This window comes from Cherax quadricarinatus, chromosome 11 (genome assembly GCF_038502225.1).
Source record: "Cherax quadricarinatus isolate ZL_2023a chromosome 11, ASM3850222v1, whole genome shotgun sequence".
In the NCBI taxonomy this organism is placed as follows: Eukaryota; Metazoa; Arthropoda; class Malacostraca; order Decapoda; family Parastacidae; genus Cherax; species Cherax quadricarinatus.
In genome coordinates, this window is record NC_091302.1 from 33670151 (window position 1) to 33688602 (window position 18452).

The 18452-nt window shown below is 40.1% G+C and overlaps 1 protein-coding gene across 1 annotated transcript in view; it reads right to left on the reverse strand.

Moving 5' to 3' along the window:
• The window catches only part of RpS4 (ribosomal protein S4), a 64758-nt gene that overhangs the window by 35678 nt on the left and 10628 nt on the right, over positions 1–18452 (reverse strand). The window contains exon 2 of the mRNA XM_053775198.2: positions 13676–13931. Coding sequence (XP_053631173.2) covers positions 13676–13931 — 256 coding nt within the window. The remainder of the gene's footprint in view (positions 1–13675; positions 13932–18452) is intronic.

Consider the following 18452-nt stretch of genomic DNA (forward strand, 5'->3'; position numbering starts at 1 on the left):
TGGTATTTTCTTCCAGAACAGGCCTTATCACACTGTGTATGTCACTACGATTCTTAAATCTCTCAAACCAACCTTTGCTGGCTCTAAATTCACCAATATGAGCACTAGTTCCAGGCATTTTCCCTGTTCACCTGGGTGTTAGTCGACTGGTGTGGGTTGCATCCTGGGAGACAAGATTAAGGACCCCAATGGAAATAAGTTAGACAGTCTTCGATGACACTGACTTTTTTGGGCTATCCTGGGTGGCAAATCCTCTGGGGTTAATTGTTTCTTGGTATTCTCAATAAGCCACACCAACAACGGTGCTACAGCAGCAGCAGCAGCAGCTGACGATGTTACAGCAGCAGCAGACGATGCTACAGCAGCAGCAGCAGCAGACGATGCTACAGCAGCAACAGACGATGCTACAGCAGCAGCAGACGATGCTACAGCAGCAACTGACGATGTTACAGCAGCAGCAGACGATGCTACAGCAGCAGCAGCAGCAGACGATGCTACAGCAGCAGCAGATGATGCTACAGCAGCAGCAGACGGTACTACAGCAGCAGGAGCAGCTGACGGTGGTACAGCAGCAGCAGCTGACAGTGCAGCAGCAGCTGACGGTGATACAGCAGCAGCAGCAGCTGTACCACCAATAGTAGCGATGGTTGATTGGGGTTTATTATACAACCTGGCCAGCTCGGAGACACGCACTCCACTTTCATACTTATCAATTATCTTTTTCTTCATCTCCATAGTAATTCTCACCCTTATTGCTGTAGGGTTGGCACTAGAAGCTTTCTTGGGGCCCATGGTCACTTATTTTCCAGAAAAAAATCACCAAAAACACTGTAATAATACAAAATGTTCCGATTGTATGCTTGGATGTTACCGCGGAGGCTGGCTGGTAAACAATGCCACCAGCGGAACATGTGAGCGTGGCTCAGGCCGCACATTGGACGCGTCTCGGACGAAGGCCGCTGAGCGGGTTTTTGGGCGCTATGCGGGGCAAAATTTTAGCGATCAAAGCGTCCGCTATGCGGATTGTCCGCTATGCAAGGCGTCCGTTATGCGGGGGTCCACTGTATATATATATATATATCTTTCTTCTTCTTTCAGCACACCGGCCGTATCCCACCGAGGCGGGGTGGCCCAAAAGGAAAAACGAAAGTTTCTCCTTTTACATTTAGTAATATATACAGGAGAAGAGGTTACTAGCCCCTTGCTCCCGGCATTTTAGTCGCCTCTTACAACACGCATGGCTTACGGAGGAAGAATTCTGTTCCACTTCCCCATGGAGATAAGAGGAAATAAACAAGAATAAGAACTAGAAAGAAAATAGAAGAAAACCCAGAGGGGTGTGTATATATGTGCTTGTACATGTATGTGTAGTGTGACCTAAGTGTAAGTATAAGTAGCAAGACGTACCTGAAATCTTGCATGTTCATGAGACAGAAAAAAAGGACACCAGCAATCCTACCATCATGTAAAACAATTACAGGCTTTCGTTTTACACTCACTTGGCAGGACGGTAGTACCTCCCTGGGCGGTTGCTGTCTACCAACCTACTACCTACATATATTATATATATATATATATATATATATATATATATATATATATATATATATATATATATATATATATATATATATATATATATATATATACACACACACACACACACACACTATCAAAGTAGAATGACATGGAAAGCATATAAATCTATAGGGGAAGGAAAGAGGGGTAGGGGTCGTCCTCGAAAGGGTTGGAAAGAGGGGGTAAAGGAGGTTTTGTGGGCGAGGGGCTTGGACTTCCAGCAAGCGTGCATGAGCGTGTTAGATAGGAGTGAATGGAGACGAATGATACTTGGGACTTGACGATCTGTTGGAGTGTGAGCAGGGTAATATTTAGTGAAGGGATTCAGGGAAACCGGTTATTTTCATATAGTCGGACTTGAGTCCTGGAAATGGGAAGTACAATGCCTGCACTTTAAAGGAGTGGTTTGGGATATTGGCAGTTTGGAGGGATATGTTGTGTATCTTTATACGTATATGCTTCTAAGCTGTTGTATTCTGAGCACCTCTGCAAAAGCAGTGATAATGTGTGAGTGTGGTGAAAGTGTTGAATGATGATGAAAGTATTTTCTTTTTGGGGATTTTCTTTCTTTTTTGGGTCACCCTGCCTCGGTGGGAGACGACTGACTTGTTGAAAAAAAAAAAAAAATGGTGAACACTTACAACATCAACCCATTCTCTCATATCTAGGCCCAAATTTACTGCTCACTGCTTATCTGAGTGAGTTGAGCCCATAGCATAATTCTACAGCACGAAGAGACTTCAAACCCATAATATCACTATTTCGCGAGTTACGACAGACGGAAAAGTGGTTAAGATACCCTACCACCATATGTTGTTTGAATATGATCAGAAGAGGCATTCACTAATAATTACATGGGAAACAATTTGCTTAGTAAAATTGGTAAACTGAAATTTACAGTTTGGAGTAACAAGCTGTGTTTTAACAAAGCCCATCAATGGTAAATCTGAAGTTGATTAGAAAAGGCATTCCTCAACAATTGATCCAATTTCATGTTTTTTTTAACACGACGGCCGTCTCCCACCGAGGCAGGGTGACCCAAAAAGAAAAAAAAAACTTTCATCATTCAACACTTTCACCATTACTCATACATTAATCACTGTCTTTGCAGAGGCACTCAGATACGACAGTTTAGACATCCCTCCAAACTGCCAATATCCTAAACCCCTCCTTTAAAGTGCAGGCATTGTACGTACTTCCCATTTCCAGGACTCAATTTAACTTTCAGTAATATTTAAATTTGCACCTATTTGGACTAAACATAAAGGAGGTTTTGTGTGAGAGAGGCTTGGACCTCCAGCAAGCGTGCACGAGTGTGTTAGATACGAGCAAATGGAGACAAACAGTTTCTAGAACTTGACATGCTGTTGGAGTGTAAGCAAGGTAACATTTATGAAGGGATCAAGGGAAACCGGCAGGCCGGACTTGATTCCTGGAGATGGGAAGTACAGTGCTGGCACTCTGAAGGAGGGGTGTTAATGTTGCAGTTTTATAACTGTAGTGTAACCATGCCTCTGGCAAGACAGTGATGGAGTGAATGATGATGAAAGCTTTTCTTTCTCAGGCCACCCTGCCTTGGTGAGAATTGGCTGATGTGTTGATAAATTTACCTGGATACAACCAAGACTTGATAGTTTCTATCCTGGCCCTAAGATGTGTCAGCCATGAAATATTGAAGCTGTCTAGAAGAGGTAAAGCAAGACTTACTTGAAGTGACTTAACAGGAATAAAAATCCCAGTTTACACAAAAAACTTCAAAGCTAAACTGGCATGTTTTAATTTCACACCAATTTTTGAGTACCTTTTTTGAATATTTGAAGCTCCATCACTGAAGATATCCAAGTCAGAAATTCCAGGATGCTGGGAATGGGTTCAGTAACTTCAGTGATAGGGTACGTCAACATGTCAACTGTTCATATTTGTTTTTTGTTGCTGTACAAGTGTTTAAAATTTTAAACTAACTGAATTAGACATTTGAGTTATAAGCACAACAATCAAAAAATAGAACAAAAAAATCAAGCAGCCTTTTAAAAGTACCCCTTCAGAGATACAGCACGGCCCTGCTTTACGGCGTTTCACTTTACGGCGTTCCGCTAATACGGTCATTTCAAATTATGACCAAAACTCGCTATACGGCTCCCCCACCTGACTTTCTAATACGGTCACCGTGCCCCACCTTGTTTGTTTACATTCTTCGTGAGCTCAGTAAGCACTAAGTCTCTCCATTTTGTCTGGAAACTCCAAAATTTCAAATGTTTTTAAAAGTTATTTCATATTTTATATATACTCTGATAATTATACAGTGGACCCCCGCATAACGATTTTAATCCGTGCAAGAGGGGTAATTGTTATGCGAAATAATCGGTATGTGAATGAATTTTCCCCATAAGAAATAATGGAAATAAAATTAATCCGTGCAAGACACCCAAAAGTATGAAAAAAAATTTTTTTTACCACATGAAATGTTAATTTTAATACACACAAACTGAAAAAGGCATGCACACTTACATGACACTTACTTTTATTGAAGATCTGGTGATGATTGATGGGATGGGAGGAGGGGAGAGTGTGTGTTAGTGTTTAGAAGGGGAATCCCCTTCCATTAAGACTTGAGGTGTCAAGTCCTTTTCTGGGGGTTACTTCCCTTCTTTTAATGCCACTAGGACCAGCTTCAGAGTCACTGGACTTCTGTCGCACAACATATCTGTCCATAGTGGCCTGTACCTCTTGTTCCTTTATGACTTCCCTAAAGTGTTTCACAACATTGTCAGTGTACAGGTTGCCAACACGGCTTGCAATAGCTGTGTGAGGGTGATTTTCATCCATGAAGGTTTGCACTTCAAGCCACTTTGCACAGATTTCTTTAATCTTTGTAGTAGGCAACTTCTTCAATTTCTCTCTCCCCTCCTCTGAACCAGTTTCCTCAGGTCTGGCCTCTTGCTCTTGAAGTTGATCTATCAGCTCATCAGTGGTTAGTTCTTCATTGTCCTCCTCCACCAACTCTTCCACATCATCCCCACTAACCTCCAACCCCAAGGACTTTCCCAATGCCACAATGGATTCCTCAAGTGGCATAATCCTCTCAGGGTTAGCCTCAAACCCTTCAAAATCCCTTTTGTCTACACATTCTGGCCACAGTTTCTTCCAAGCAGAGTTCAAGGTCTTCTTAGTCACTCCCTCCCAAGCCTTACCTATAAGGTTTACACAATTGAGGATATTAAAGTGCTCTCTCCAAAACTCTCTTAGAGTCAGTTGAGTTTCTGAGGTCACTACAAAGCACCTTTCAAACAGAGCTTTTGTGTACAGTTTTTTGAAGTTTGCAATAACCTGCTGGTCCATGGGCTGCAGGAGAGGAGTGGTATTAGGAGGCAAAAACTTCACCTTAATGAAGCTCATGTCCCCATAAAGTCGCTCTGCCACGTCTGTAGGATGACCAGGGGCATTGTCTAACACCAGGAGGCACTTAAGTTCTAATTTCTTTTCAGTTAGGTAATCTTTCACATTGGGGGCAAATGCATGGTGTAACCAGTTATAGAAAAAGTCCCTAGTGACCCATGCCTTACTGTTTGCCCTCCACAGCACACACAAATTATCCTTGAGGACATTCTTTTGCCTGAACGCTCTGGGAGTTTCAGAGTGATACACTAATAAAGGCTTAACTTTGCAATCACCACTAGCATTGGCACACATCAACAAAGTAAGCCTGTCTTTCATAGGCTTATGTCCTGGGAGTGCCTTTTCCTCCTGAGTAATGTAGGTCCTGCTTGGCATTTTCTTCCAAAACAGGCCTGTTTCATCACAATTAAACACTTGTTCAGGTTTCAGTCCTTCACTGTCTATGTACTCCTTGAATTCCTGCACATATTTTTCAGCCGCTTTGTGGTCCGAACTGGCAGCCTCACCATGCCTTATCACACTATGGATGCCACTACGCTTCTTAAATCTCTCAAACCAACCTTTGCTGGCCTTAAATTCACTCACATCATCACTAGTTGCAGGCATTTTTTTAATTAAATCCTCATGCAACTTCCTAGCCTTTTCACATATGATCGCTTGAGAGACGCTATCTCCTGCTAGCTGTTTTTCATTTATCCACACCAATAAGAGTCTCTCAACATCTTCCATCACTTGCGATCTTTGTTTCGAAAACACAGTTAAACCTTTGGTAAGAACAGCTTCCTTGATTGTCTTTCTGGTGCCCACAATAGTAGCGATGGTTGATTGGGGTTTCTTGTACAACTTGACTAGGTCGGCGATACGCACTCCACTTTCATACTTATCAATGATCTCTTTCTTCATTTCTATTGGAATTCTCACCCTTATTGGTGTACGGTTGGCACTAGAAGCTTTCTTGGGGCCCATGGTCACTTATTTTCCAGAAACAGCACCGAAAACACTGTAATACAGTGGACCCCCGCATAGCGAACGCCTTGCATAGCGAACATTCCGCATAGCGAACGCTTTGATCGCTAAAATTTTGCCCCGCATAGTAGACAAAAACCCGCTCAGCGAACTTCGTCCGAGACGCGTCCAATGTGCGGCCTCAGCCAGCCTCACATGTGCCGCCTGTCCCATTGTTTACCAGCTAGCCTCCGCGGTAACATTCAAGCATACACTCGGAATATTTCGTATTATTACAGTGTTTTCGGTTCTGTTTGTTGAAAATAAGTGACCATGGGCCCCAAGAAAGCTTCTAGTGCCAACCCTGTGGTAAAAAGGGTGAGAATTAGTATGGAAATTAAGAAAGATTTTGAAGGGTTTGGGGCTAACCCTGAGAAGCCTATGCCAGTTGTGGAATCCATTGTGCCTACTTCAAAAATTAAGGAAATGTGTGCACAGTGGGTTGAACTGCAAACCTTTATGGATGAAAATCACCCTGACACAGCTGTTGCAAGGCATGCTGGTGACTATTTCAATGACAATGTTATGGCCCATTTTAGACAAATCGTAAAGGAACGGGAGGTACAGAGCTCTATGGACAGAAAGAAGTCCAGTGACTCTGAAGCTGGTCCTAGTGGCATTAAAAGAAGAAGGGAAGTAACCCCGGAAAAGGACTTGCTACCTCAAGTGTTAATGGAAGGGGATTCCCCTTCTAAACACTAACACTCTCTCTCCCCTCCTCCCATCCCATCAATCATCACCAGATCTTCAATAAAAGTAAGTGTCATGTAATTGTGCATGCCTTTTTCAGTTTGTGTGTACTAAAATTAACATTTTTTTGTGGTAAAAAAATTTTTTTTTCATACTTTTGGGTGTCTTGCACGGATTAATTTTATTTCCATTATTTCTTATGGGGAAAATTAATTCGCATAGCGAACATTTCGCATAACGACCAGCCCTCTTGCACGGATTAAGTTCGCTATGCGGGGGTCCACTGTAATACGAAATATTCCGATTGTATGCTTGGATGTTACCGCGGAGGCTGGCTGGTAAACAATGGCACGGGCGGCACATGCGAGGCTGGCTGAGGGCGCACATTGGACGCGTCTCAGACGAAAATCGGTGAGCGGGTTTTTAATCGGTATGCGCGGCAAAATTTTTGCGATTAAAGCAAGCAGTATGCGGATTAATCGCTATGTGATGCCATCGTTTTGCGGGGGTCCACTGTACTTATGTATACCTGTACTTAAATAAACTTACATACTGTGCTGGCATGCAGGTACACATTAAAATCAGTAAGTGTCTTATGTCTCCAAACGTCATATTAGTAATGATGATAATAATCATCGAGTCTCATTTAAATGTCGTATATTACGTTAAATACACATTTTCATTAATCCATCTATGATATTTTTTCAAAATTATATAATAAACACGATACATAACATAAAAAGATGATAAATACACCCCACAATAGAATAAATAAACATAAATATGAGATGTGGTAGCAGATGACTTGCACAAGTGACACCATATTAGAAATGCTAATAATAATAATAATAATAATAATAATAATCACCGAGTCTCATTAAATGTTGTATATTACATTAATATACACATTTTCATTAATCCATCCATGATATTTTTTTCAAAATTATATAATAAACACGATACATAACATAAAAAGATGATAAATACACCCTACAATAGAATAAATAAACAAATATGAGATGTGGTAGCCAGATACCTTGTACAAGTGATGCCAAGAATAACATTTTCTCTAATCTAACATAAGAAAAAATGTGTTACTGGGGGTAACTGTAGAAAATTATTCCTTTCGTATGTAAGTAAGTTTATTCAGGTATACACAAATACAGTTACATAGATTATCATACATAACAACATATGTGTAGAGAACCTAGGATAACCCAAAAGAGTCAGAGTGACTTATTTCCATTGCCTTCACTCAGAGCATCATTTCTTCTCAAAATGATGTTACATGAGAATGGGAGTGTTCTTCTTTATTTATTCTACCGTATCAATGTAGAGACAACCTGTACACAATGTAACTTGTACACAAACCAGACGTGTACACTTCGTTTACAAAACTTACCTTCGCCTGGTTTGTTTACATAACTCTGCGCGTGTCCTCTCTCATGCACTCATTCTTTCTCTCTCTCATTTATTCGTTTTATCTCATTTACTTACTCCTGACCCTACATTAAGACTACAAATATTTTAAGGTAAGTAATGAGTGAACTGTACATACATTTTATCGCTCTGGGATGCTTAAATGTAATAGAATATTATGTGTAGGTGGGTTGGCCTGGTATGGTAGCCTGGCTGACTACCATACATACCACACTTGATTTTTTACAATAAATACTACTCATCTCGCCCTATATTTTAAGGTAAGTAATGAGTGAACTGTATATACATTTTATCGCTCTGGGATGCTTAAATATCATAGAATTGTATGTGTGGGTGGGGTGGCCTGGTATGGTAGCCTGGCTGACTACCATACATACCACACTTGATTTCTTACAATAAATACTACTTGTCTCACCCTAGATTAAGACTATAAATATTTTAAGGTAAGTAATGAGTGCACTATGTGTGTATTGTACTTTTTTATTGTTTTTGATGCCTGGTTCTATTGCTAACTTAATATATGTTAGTGTAAATTTGTTATCTAGAGTTTGTATGCATTTGTAAGTGGAAAAAAAAGGTGTTCCACTTTACGGCGGTTTCCGCTTTACGGCGGTAGCCTGGAACCTAACCAGCCGTATAAGTGGGGCCCTCCTGTACCTAATTCTTTGTATCAAGAACCCCTTACCAGCATCAAGGAACCTCCCTGGGGGGGAGGAGGGGTAACAATGCCTGAGCTGGAATTATCTCAGATAATGACTATCATATCCATGGAACAGAATGAATTCAAAAGGTAGCACTAATTGTAACCAATGACAACTAAGAAATTAAATGAAATAATTACTGAAAACATTACTGACTTGTAACTGCTCTTGTAGCTACAAACAGGTACAGGAATTACATCAATCACTACAGAAAGCCTAGCTTCCATTTATAAATAAAATCCTTATGTAACTGAAGTATATGGTACAAGATACACATATCTCCACCAGGGTAATGCTAATTGTAAAATATATATTCTACTAGCAATATGACTGATGGAATTTGTTCTGGCTTTTATTTTGACCATACAAGACACAAGCCAAGCATGGCTTCGATTAAAAGCGGCATTTTCTGCCATACTATACCATAAAGGAACTTTAACATCAATTACTATTCCTACATTATGCAGTGTAAAAATTTTTACATACTATAACAGTGTTAAAATTTGGTCCAACCTTGACTGCATTCCAACACAATGCAGTCTAATGTCAGAAACTCAAGGAATCCATGGTTTTATTTCTTAATATAAATTTCACTAAATATGGCATGAAAAAGCATACCATTTTTAATGGAACCTACATACAGAAAAAAAAGCAGGTATGAAACTTAACATTCTTTAGTAGTACAAAATGTGGGGTGGTGGTGTACTATATTCTGAAAAAGTGATGTGCCCCATGTAGAAAATAGATTTCAGCCAAACTGCATATTTAATTAAGACAAACTACTATACAGCAAACAACTGAAGAAATTAACATTTAACCCTTGCACGTAGAGGCCCCCGAAACTAAGAGTGCTGACAATGCTAGACTTAGAAGGGTAAAAAAAAACACTAAAGTGGTAGATTTTTTTTTTTCTTAAGGTAATAAAAATGGTTTAAAAATGTAGTGTTAGTGTTCAGCAGAAGTTTGTGGTTACAGGAAAGTGGGTGCGGGAGGGAAGAGGAGCGATTGGTGGAATGATGACGTAAAGAGAGTAGTAAGGGAGAAAAAGTTAGCATATGAGAAGTTTTTACAAAGTAGAAGTGATGCAAGGAGGGAAGAGTATATGGAGAAAAAGAGAGAGGTTAAGAGAGTGGTGAAACAATGTAAAAAGAAAGCAAATGAGAGAGTTGGTGAGATGTTATCAACAAATTTTGTTGAAAATAAGAAAAGGTTTTGGAGTGAGATTAACAAGTTAAGAAAGCCTAGAGAACAAATGGATTTGTCAGTTAAAAATAGGAGAGGAGAGTTATTAAATGGAGAGTTAGAGGTATTGGGAAGATGGAGGGAATATTTTGAGGAATTGTTAAATGTTGATGAAGATAGGGAAGCTGTGATTTCGTGTATAGGGCAAGGAGGAATAACATCTTGTAGGAGTGAGGAAGAGCCAGTTGTGAGTGTGGGGGAAGTTAGTGAGGCAGTAGGTAAAATGAAAGGGGGTAAGGCAGCCGGGATTGATGGAATAAAGATAGAAATGTTAGAAGCAGGTGGGGATATAGTTTTGGAGTGGTTGGTGCAATTATTTAATAAATGTATGGAAGAGGGTAAGGTACCTAGGGATTGGCAGAGAGCATGCATAGTTCCTTTGTATAAAGGCAAAGGAGACAAAAGAGTGCAAAAATTATAGGGGGATAAGTCTGTTGAGTATACCTAGTAAAGTGTATGGTAGAGTTATTATTGAAAGAATTAAGAGTAAGACGGAGAATAGGATAGCAGATGAACAAGGAGGCTTTAGGAAAGGTAGGGGGTGTGTGGACCAGGTGTTTACAGTGAAACATATAAGTGAACAGTATTTAGATAAAGCTAAAGAGGTCTTTGTGGCATTTATGGATTTGGAAAAGGCGTATGACAGGGTGGATAGGGGGGCAATGTGGCAGATGATGCAGGTGTATGGTGTAGGAGGTAGGTTACTGAAAGCAGTGAAGAGTTTTTACGAGGATAGTGAGGCTCAAGTTAGAGTATGTAGGAAAGAGGGAAATTATTTCCCAGTAAAAGTAGGCCTTAGACAAGGATGTGTGATGTCACCGTGGTTGTTTAATATATTTATAGATGGGGTTGTAAGAGAAGTAAATGCGAGGGTCTTGGCAAGAGGCGTGGAGTTAAAAGATAAAGAATCACACAAAGTGGGAGTTGTCACAGTTGCTCTTTGCTGATGACACTGTGCTCTTGGGAGATTCTGAAGAGAAGTTGCAGAGATTGGTGGATGAATTTGGTAGGGTGTGCAAAAGAAGAAAATTGAAAGTGAATACAGGAAAGAGTAAGGTTATGAGGATAACAAAAAGATTAGGTGATGAAAGATTGAATATCAGATTGGAGGGAGAGAGTATGGAGGAGGTGAATGTATTCATATCAGATATTTGGGAGTGGACGTGTCAGCGGATGGGTCTATGAAAGATGAGGTGAATCATAGAATTGATGAGGGGAAAAGGGTGAGTGGTGCACTTAGGAGTCTGTGGAGACAAAGAACTTTGTCCTTGGAGGCAAAGAGGGGAATGTATGAGAGTATAGTTTTACCAACGCTCTTATATGGGTGTGAAGCATGGGTGATGAATGTTGCAGCGAGGAGAAGGCTGGAGGCAGTGGAGATGTCATGTCTGAGGGCAATGTGTGGTGTGAATATAATGCAGAGAATTCGTATTTTGGAAGTTAGGAGGAGGTGCGGGATTACCAAAACTGTTGTCCAGAGGGCTGAGGAAGGGTTGTTGAGGTGGTTCGGACATGTAGAGAGAATGGAGCGAAACAGTATGACTTCAAGAGTGTATCAGTCTGTAGTGGAAGGAAGGCGGGGTAGGGGTCGGCCTAGGAAAGGTTGGAGGGAGGGGGTAAAGGAGGTTTTGTGTGCGAGGGGCTTGGACTTCCAGCAGGCATGCGCGAGCGTGTTTGATAGGAGTGAATGGAGACAAATGGTTTTTAATACTTGACGTGCTGTTGGAGTGTGAGCAAAGTAACATTTATGAAGGGGTTCAGGGAAACCAGCAGGCCGGACTTGAGTCCTGGAGATGGGAAGTACAGTGCCTGCACTCTGAAGGAGGGGTGTTAATGTTGCAGTTTAAAAACTGTAGTGTAAAGCATCCTTCTGGCAAGACAGTGATGGAGTGAATGATGGTGAAAGTTTTTCTTTTTCAGGCCACCCTGCCTTGGTGGGAATCAGCCAGTGTGATAATAAAAAAATAAATAAATAAAAAAAATGAAATTTAATGGAAAACTCAGAATTATGCAGCAGAAATCTGATGGTATGAGCACAATTCACACACCAATTCCATTACTCAATTTAACCAAACTTGGTTATTTGGCTAATATGCCTTCCTTTCTATTGACTGAGCACAAGAACATGTCAATTTTACACAAAATTCTCAACAAACTTAAATTTAAAAACAGAATCCAAAATGCACACCATGCATTCCAGTAACTAAAGAAATCTATCCTCTGTTCACTAATGTCCCCAGGCCACTCCTATATTTCACTTGCCCTCCCCATTTTGACTCTCCCAAAAAAGAAAATGGGTATATAAATTATGTGAAGCAGTCCGAGGCAGTGCCAAAAGCAGAAAAATACGAACTTAGAAGTAGGCCATGCCTACAGATTATGCAAGCATAAGAGGATTTCCATTCTTCTCTGTTCTGGACTGATGCCATTTACTGGCGAAATGTTTCCTAAATTAAAATACCAGTGTTACAAAAGAATCTCATTCACCACTAAAATAATGGTTTGCCCTATTTTTCGGATAATAAATGCCATCACGAATAACTGATCATGGTTTAGGGATTTTAATAATTGATCAGACCTAGTAAGGGCTCATAAAACAGACTGGGGAGTACAGGGGGGGGGGAGGCCTCACCAATCCTTGGAAAAATCATCAAAAATTAATATTTCTGCAACTATGACCCCCATTTTAATCTACTTGTGGTCCTGAAACCAACAAAAATCATATCTACAGTGTATTTCAGTAGTATGTCTTCCATTCTAGAAATTAATACCAAGAAATAGCTATCATATAGGTAAGAGGTTGGTAGACAGCAACTGCCCAGGGAGGCACTACCGTCCTGCCAAGTGAGTGTAAAATGGAAGCCTGTACTTGTTTTACATGATGGTAGGATTGCTGGTGTCTTTTCTCTGTCTCATACATGCAAGATTTCAAGTACATCTTGCTACTTCTATTTACACTTAGGTCACACTACACAGGCATGTACAAGCATATATATACACACCCCTCTGGGGTTTCTTCTATTTTTCTTACTAGTTCTTGTCCTTGTTTATTTCCTGTTATCTCCATGGGGAAGTGGAACAGAATTCTTCCTCTGTAAGCCATGCGTGTTGTAAGAGGCGACTAAAATGCTGGGAGCAAGGGGCGTAACCCCCTTTTCCTGTACAAGTTACTAAATTTTATAAAGAGAAACTCGTTTTTCTTTTTGGGCCACCCTACCTCGGTGGGATACAGTCAGTTTGTTGAAAGAAAGAAAATAGCTATCATGCACCACATGGGGCAGGATTTTTTTTTTAAACTTCACACTCCTCAGACCCATTCTACAACGTTGAAACCAAATTTAACAGCTCTCTCCATATTTGAGGGCACTGTACTTAAAACAGATCTAAGCAATTGCTTAGCTCTGTTTTAATCACGTAAATGTTATTTACATGCTTAAAACATTTTTGCGATAGTGAAAGGATTAAATACAAGTTATTTATTCACTATTTTGTGCACATTCATTTTAAAGATGTGTAGAAGGCTCAGATTTGGTAAATACTGGTACAATATTATCCACACCACAGCTCACCTTGCCACATGCCAAGATAACTATCACTACAACCCTTCCTCCTACAAAACTTACCCATAAACCCAGTGGGAAAGTTCTTATCAGTCCGAATCTTGCCATCAATGCGAATAAGGCGCTGCATAGTAATCTTGGTCACTTCTGTATTGGTCAAGGCATACTTCAGACGGTTACGCAGGAGAAGAACCAAAGGAAGACACTCACGCAATTTGTGGGGACCTGTGGAAGGCCTGGGAGCAAACACACCCCCAAGCTTATCTAGCATCCATGACTTGGGGGCAACAATGCGCTTCAAGTGATGTTTAGGTCCACGCTGAAATAAATAAGCAAAAAATTAATGTAGGAAAAGAAATTTCACCCAAAAATTATAATACGGTAATATCAAATTAAGTGCTAAACCCAAAAGGGTCATACAAACCTGAAGGTTGAGATGTGTGAAAGGAGTGCAGGGCAGGTGTGTCCAAAAAGCAGGGGTTAGTGGGTGTTAGGGGAGTGCAAAAGTTAAAGGAAAAGTAAAACTGCAGGTTGTGCAACAAATTAAGAGTTTTTGCATCAAAGATGGGACTTTCAGCAACACCTGTGAGTTAACCCTTTCAGTGACCATGTAGAACTACATCACTGAGGCCAGGGTTCTCTCATGTAGTTCTACATCATGAGCTTGGCTCACTCATCAGCTGTAAGCAGTAAATTTTGGCCTAGATTTGACAGAATGGGTTTGCACAATATGTGAAGAGTAACCAATATAAAAAAAATCATGCCCCACAGAGTGCATGAGAGGAAAAGCAAAACTGACCATCAAGCCCAAATCCTGAGGTGTCTCCTGGTGTTGCAAAATCCCCCCCCCCCCAATTTTTTTTTTTTTTCTAATGAAATGATAGAGAATCTTTTCCCGATTGTAATGACACCAAAAGAACAAAATTTGATGAAAAACTGACGGGATTATGCTCTCACGTAGTTAGCGACCTAGGCAATATTTACAAATCGGCGATTTCACCCACTTTGAGCCCTATTTTTGGCTAATTCCATTATTCCAGTTGGCCAAACTCATAGCTATTTCTTTAGAACTCCATTTTTTCTATCGATTGAGTACAAGAAACTACTCATTTACCAATTTCAACTACCCAATAACGTGGTCAGAAATTTGCAATTTGGCCAATTCCACAAAAATTAAAAAATATGACAATTTCAAAATAGGGTCCAGAATGAACTATGCAGACATTTCTGGCTCTAAAATAACATTTTCTTTGTTCATCAGTCACGTCTCCAGGCCCCTCTGATATTACTCTTGCTTTCTATTTTGAATTTTTATTCAAACAAAATAATAGAAGATTTACTGTTATGCAGACTACTACAATATTGTAATAATTGTATAAAGAACGTCAACCCATTCATGACTGCGTATTAGAATGGCTACTTGGACATTTGTTGGAAAATGACATCATTTATTTACTTTTGAACATCGGCAAAAATCAAACATTTCCCCTAGTTTGAGCTCCATTTCAAGGTTCTTTTCATAGTAAAACCAATCAATATCACCTCTATTTCTATAATATGTTGTCCATTCTATCAAATGAGACCAAGAAAACAAGAATACAACCATAAATACTATACGAAAGTAGTCCACAAAGTTGGCATTTTAGTTAAAAAAAACGGTCCGAGTTTTTTTTTCTCATTACCTGGAGTTTACCTGGAGAGTTTCGGGGGTCAACGCCCCCGCGGCCCGGTCTGTGACCAGGCCTCCTGGTGGATCAGCGCCTGATCAACCAGGCTGTTGCTGCTGGCTGCACACAAACCAACGTACGAGCCACAGCCCGGCTGATCAGGAACTGACTTTAGGTGCTTGTCCAGTGCCAGCTTGAAGACTGCCAGGGGTCTGTTGGTAATCCCCCTTATGTGTGCTGGGAGGCAGTTGAACAGTCTCGGCCCCCTGACACTTATTGTATGGTCTCTTAACGTGCTAGTGACACCCCTGCTTTTCATTGGGGGGATGGTGCATCGTCTGCCAAGTCTTTTGCTTTCGTAGTGAGTGATTTTCGTGTGCAAGTTCGGTACTAGTCCCTCTAGGATTTTCCAGGTGTATATAATCATGTATCTCTCCCTCCTGCGTTCCAGGGAATACAGGTTTAGAAACCTCAAGCGCTCCCAGTAATTGAGGTGTTTTATCTCCGTTATGCGCGCCGTGAAAGTTCTCTGTACATTTTCTAGGTCGGCAATTTCACCTGCCTTGAAAGGTGCTGTTAGAGTGCAGCAATATTCCAGCCTAGATAGAACAAGTGACCTGAAGAGTGTCATCATGAGCTTGGCCTCCCTAGTTTTGAAGGTTCTCATTATCCATCCTGTCATTTTTCTAGCAGATGCGATTGATACAATGTTATGGTATTATGCACTGCGTGCTGCAGGATTTTTTTTATATGGTGCACACTGACCACACAGACCCATTCTCTCACACGTGGGCCTACGAGCTTTCTCCTGCTTGATTTGAAGCCGCTAGAATTTGAGTATAAATACATCAAAAACGGAGGCTCGTAAGACGTATATATACAACCAAAACAGTCAAAGGGGTTCAAATAGCAAACTGTGTTGTTGTCTAGGATGACTTTTAATTTTAATGATTGTTTCTTGGTATCATTTGATAGAAAGGAAGACACTCCTGAAACTTGAGAAAATTTTGGTTGGGTTCAGGACCAGAAGTAGCTTAAAAATGGGTTAAAAATAGCCAAAATATTCAATTCCTGACCATTTTCCTGAGGATGAGGAATGCCTCCCTTTACTCCATCTTATAATGGTTTTTTTTTTTAACCCTTTCACTGTCAAGACCCCTGCTCATAAACTTGCTTTCAGTGTCAAAAAATTTAAAAAAAAAAAAAAAAAAAAAAAAAAAAAAAAAAAAAAAAAAGAGAATCTTTTCCCGAAGGTAATGACACCAAAAGTACGAAATTTGAAAGAAAACTTACGGAATCACGCTCTTGCAAAGTTAGCGGTCTTGGTGATATTTAAGCAGCTGCGATTTTGCCCACTGAGCCCTATTTCCTGCCAATTCCATTGTTCCAGTCAACCAAACTCACAGCTATTTCAGCAGAACTCCTTTTGTTCTATTGATTGAATAAAAGAAACGGCCCATTTTTCGATTTCAACTACCCAATAAAGTGATCAGAAATTGGTAATTTGGCCAATTTCATGCACAATTCAAGGAAGGCCAATTTCAAAATAAGGTCCAGAATTAACAATGCAAACATTCCTAACACTAATTATTCATGTCTCCAGGCCTCTCTTATATTACGCTTCCTTTCCATTTCGAATTTTTATTAACACAAAAAACAGAAGATTTACTGCTACGCAGGCTACAGCTGTATTGTAAAAATGATATAATATCAGCGCATTTGTGAAAGCATATTAGACCCACCAGTTGATGTGTACTGGACATGTGATGTGATTTGTTTACTCTGGAACATCGGCAAAAATTGAACATTTCTGCTACTTTGAGCTTAATTTCAAGATACTATTAGTTCGTAAACCATTCAAAATCATCTCTAGTTCTGTAATATATCTTCCATTCTATCAAAAGACCAAGAAAATAAGAATACAACCATAAATACCATATGAAAATACACCGTAAAGGTGAGATTAAGACACATGTGCAACATCTGGGTATCTTTATTGTAGACGTTTCGCCATCCAGTGGCTTTATCAATACAAATTCTAGGACATAACTTGAAGACAGTAGAACTATGTACAGAAGATGAGGTAATCAGTCCCTCAACCTAGGAGTAGGTGCGAAGAGCACCATAGTCGTGGAGATTCTGAAGCAGAAGAAAGGAGCCTGGCGCTTATATAGTAACGTCAGGTGTAGCAGACGAGGGCATATTCACTGGTAGGCGGGATTCCCCAGTGGAAGTATATGCCCTCGTCTGCTACACCTGACGTTACTATATAAGCGCCAGGCTCCTTTCTTCTGCTTCAGAATCTCCACGACTATGGTGCTCTTCGCACCTACTCCTAGGTTGAGGGACTGATTACCTCATCTTCTGTACATAGTTCTACTGTCTTCAAGTTATGTCCTAGAATTTGTATTGATAAAGCCACTGGATGGCGAAACGTCTACAATAAAGATACCCAGATGTTGCACATGTGTCTTAATCTCATCTTGTCGGTATTATATACCATTCGTACACACCGTAAAGGTACCGTTTTAATCGAAAGTTTTTTCTCTCATTATTCACTGCCTGCTGCAGGATTTTTTTTTATACTGTGCACACTGGCCACTCATACCCATTCTCTCATATGTAGGCCTACCAGCTTTCTCCCGCAAGACTGGAAGCAGCTAGAATTTTGGCGTACTATTACATGACCGACACTGGTTTGCAAGCCGTAATACTACAGGACCAACAGTGAGAAGGTTAAAGGTCTGATTTAATTATTGGGATGCAGTAAACCATAACCAATCACTCCTAATTATATTTTGTCGGGGAAATTTAGTAAATTTTCTGTTTTTGTGATTTTGAATTCAAAATGAAGGTAAGTGTAATGTAGGAGTGGCCTGAGAAAATGATTAATGAAGAGGAAATTTTTAATGTCAAGAATGTCTACAATGTTTATTTTGCCCTAATTTTAAATTTAGTTTCTTATGCTCAATAGATAAAATGGTAGGCATACTACCAAAATAGGTAAGAATTTAGTCAAATAGAGCAACGAAACTGTCAATGTGCAATCTGCACCCACACTACTAACTTTGGGCCTGTGTAAGTCCACAAGTTTTCTATCAAGTTCATACTTTATTACCTTCAGAAAAAAAAATATCTAACATTTCAGATTTTTTTTTTTAAAGCAGACCATG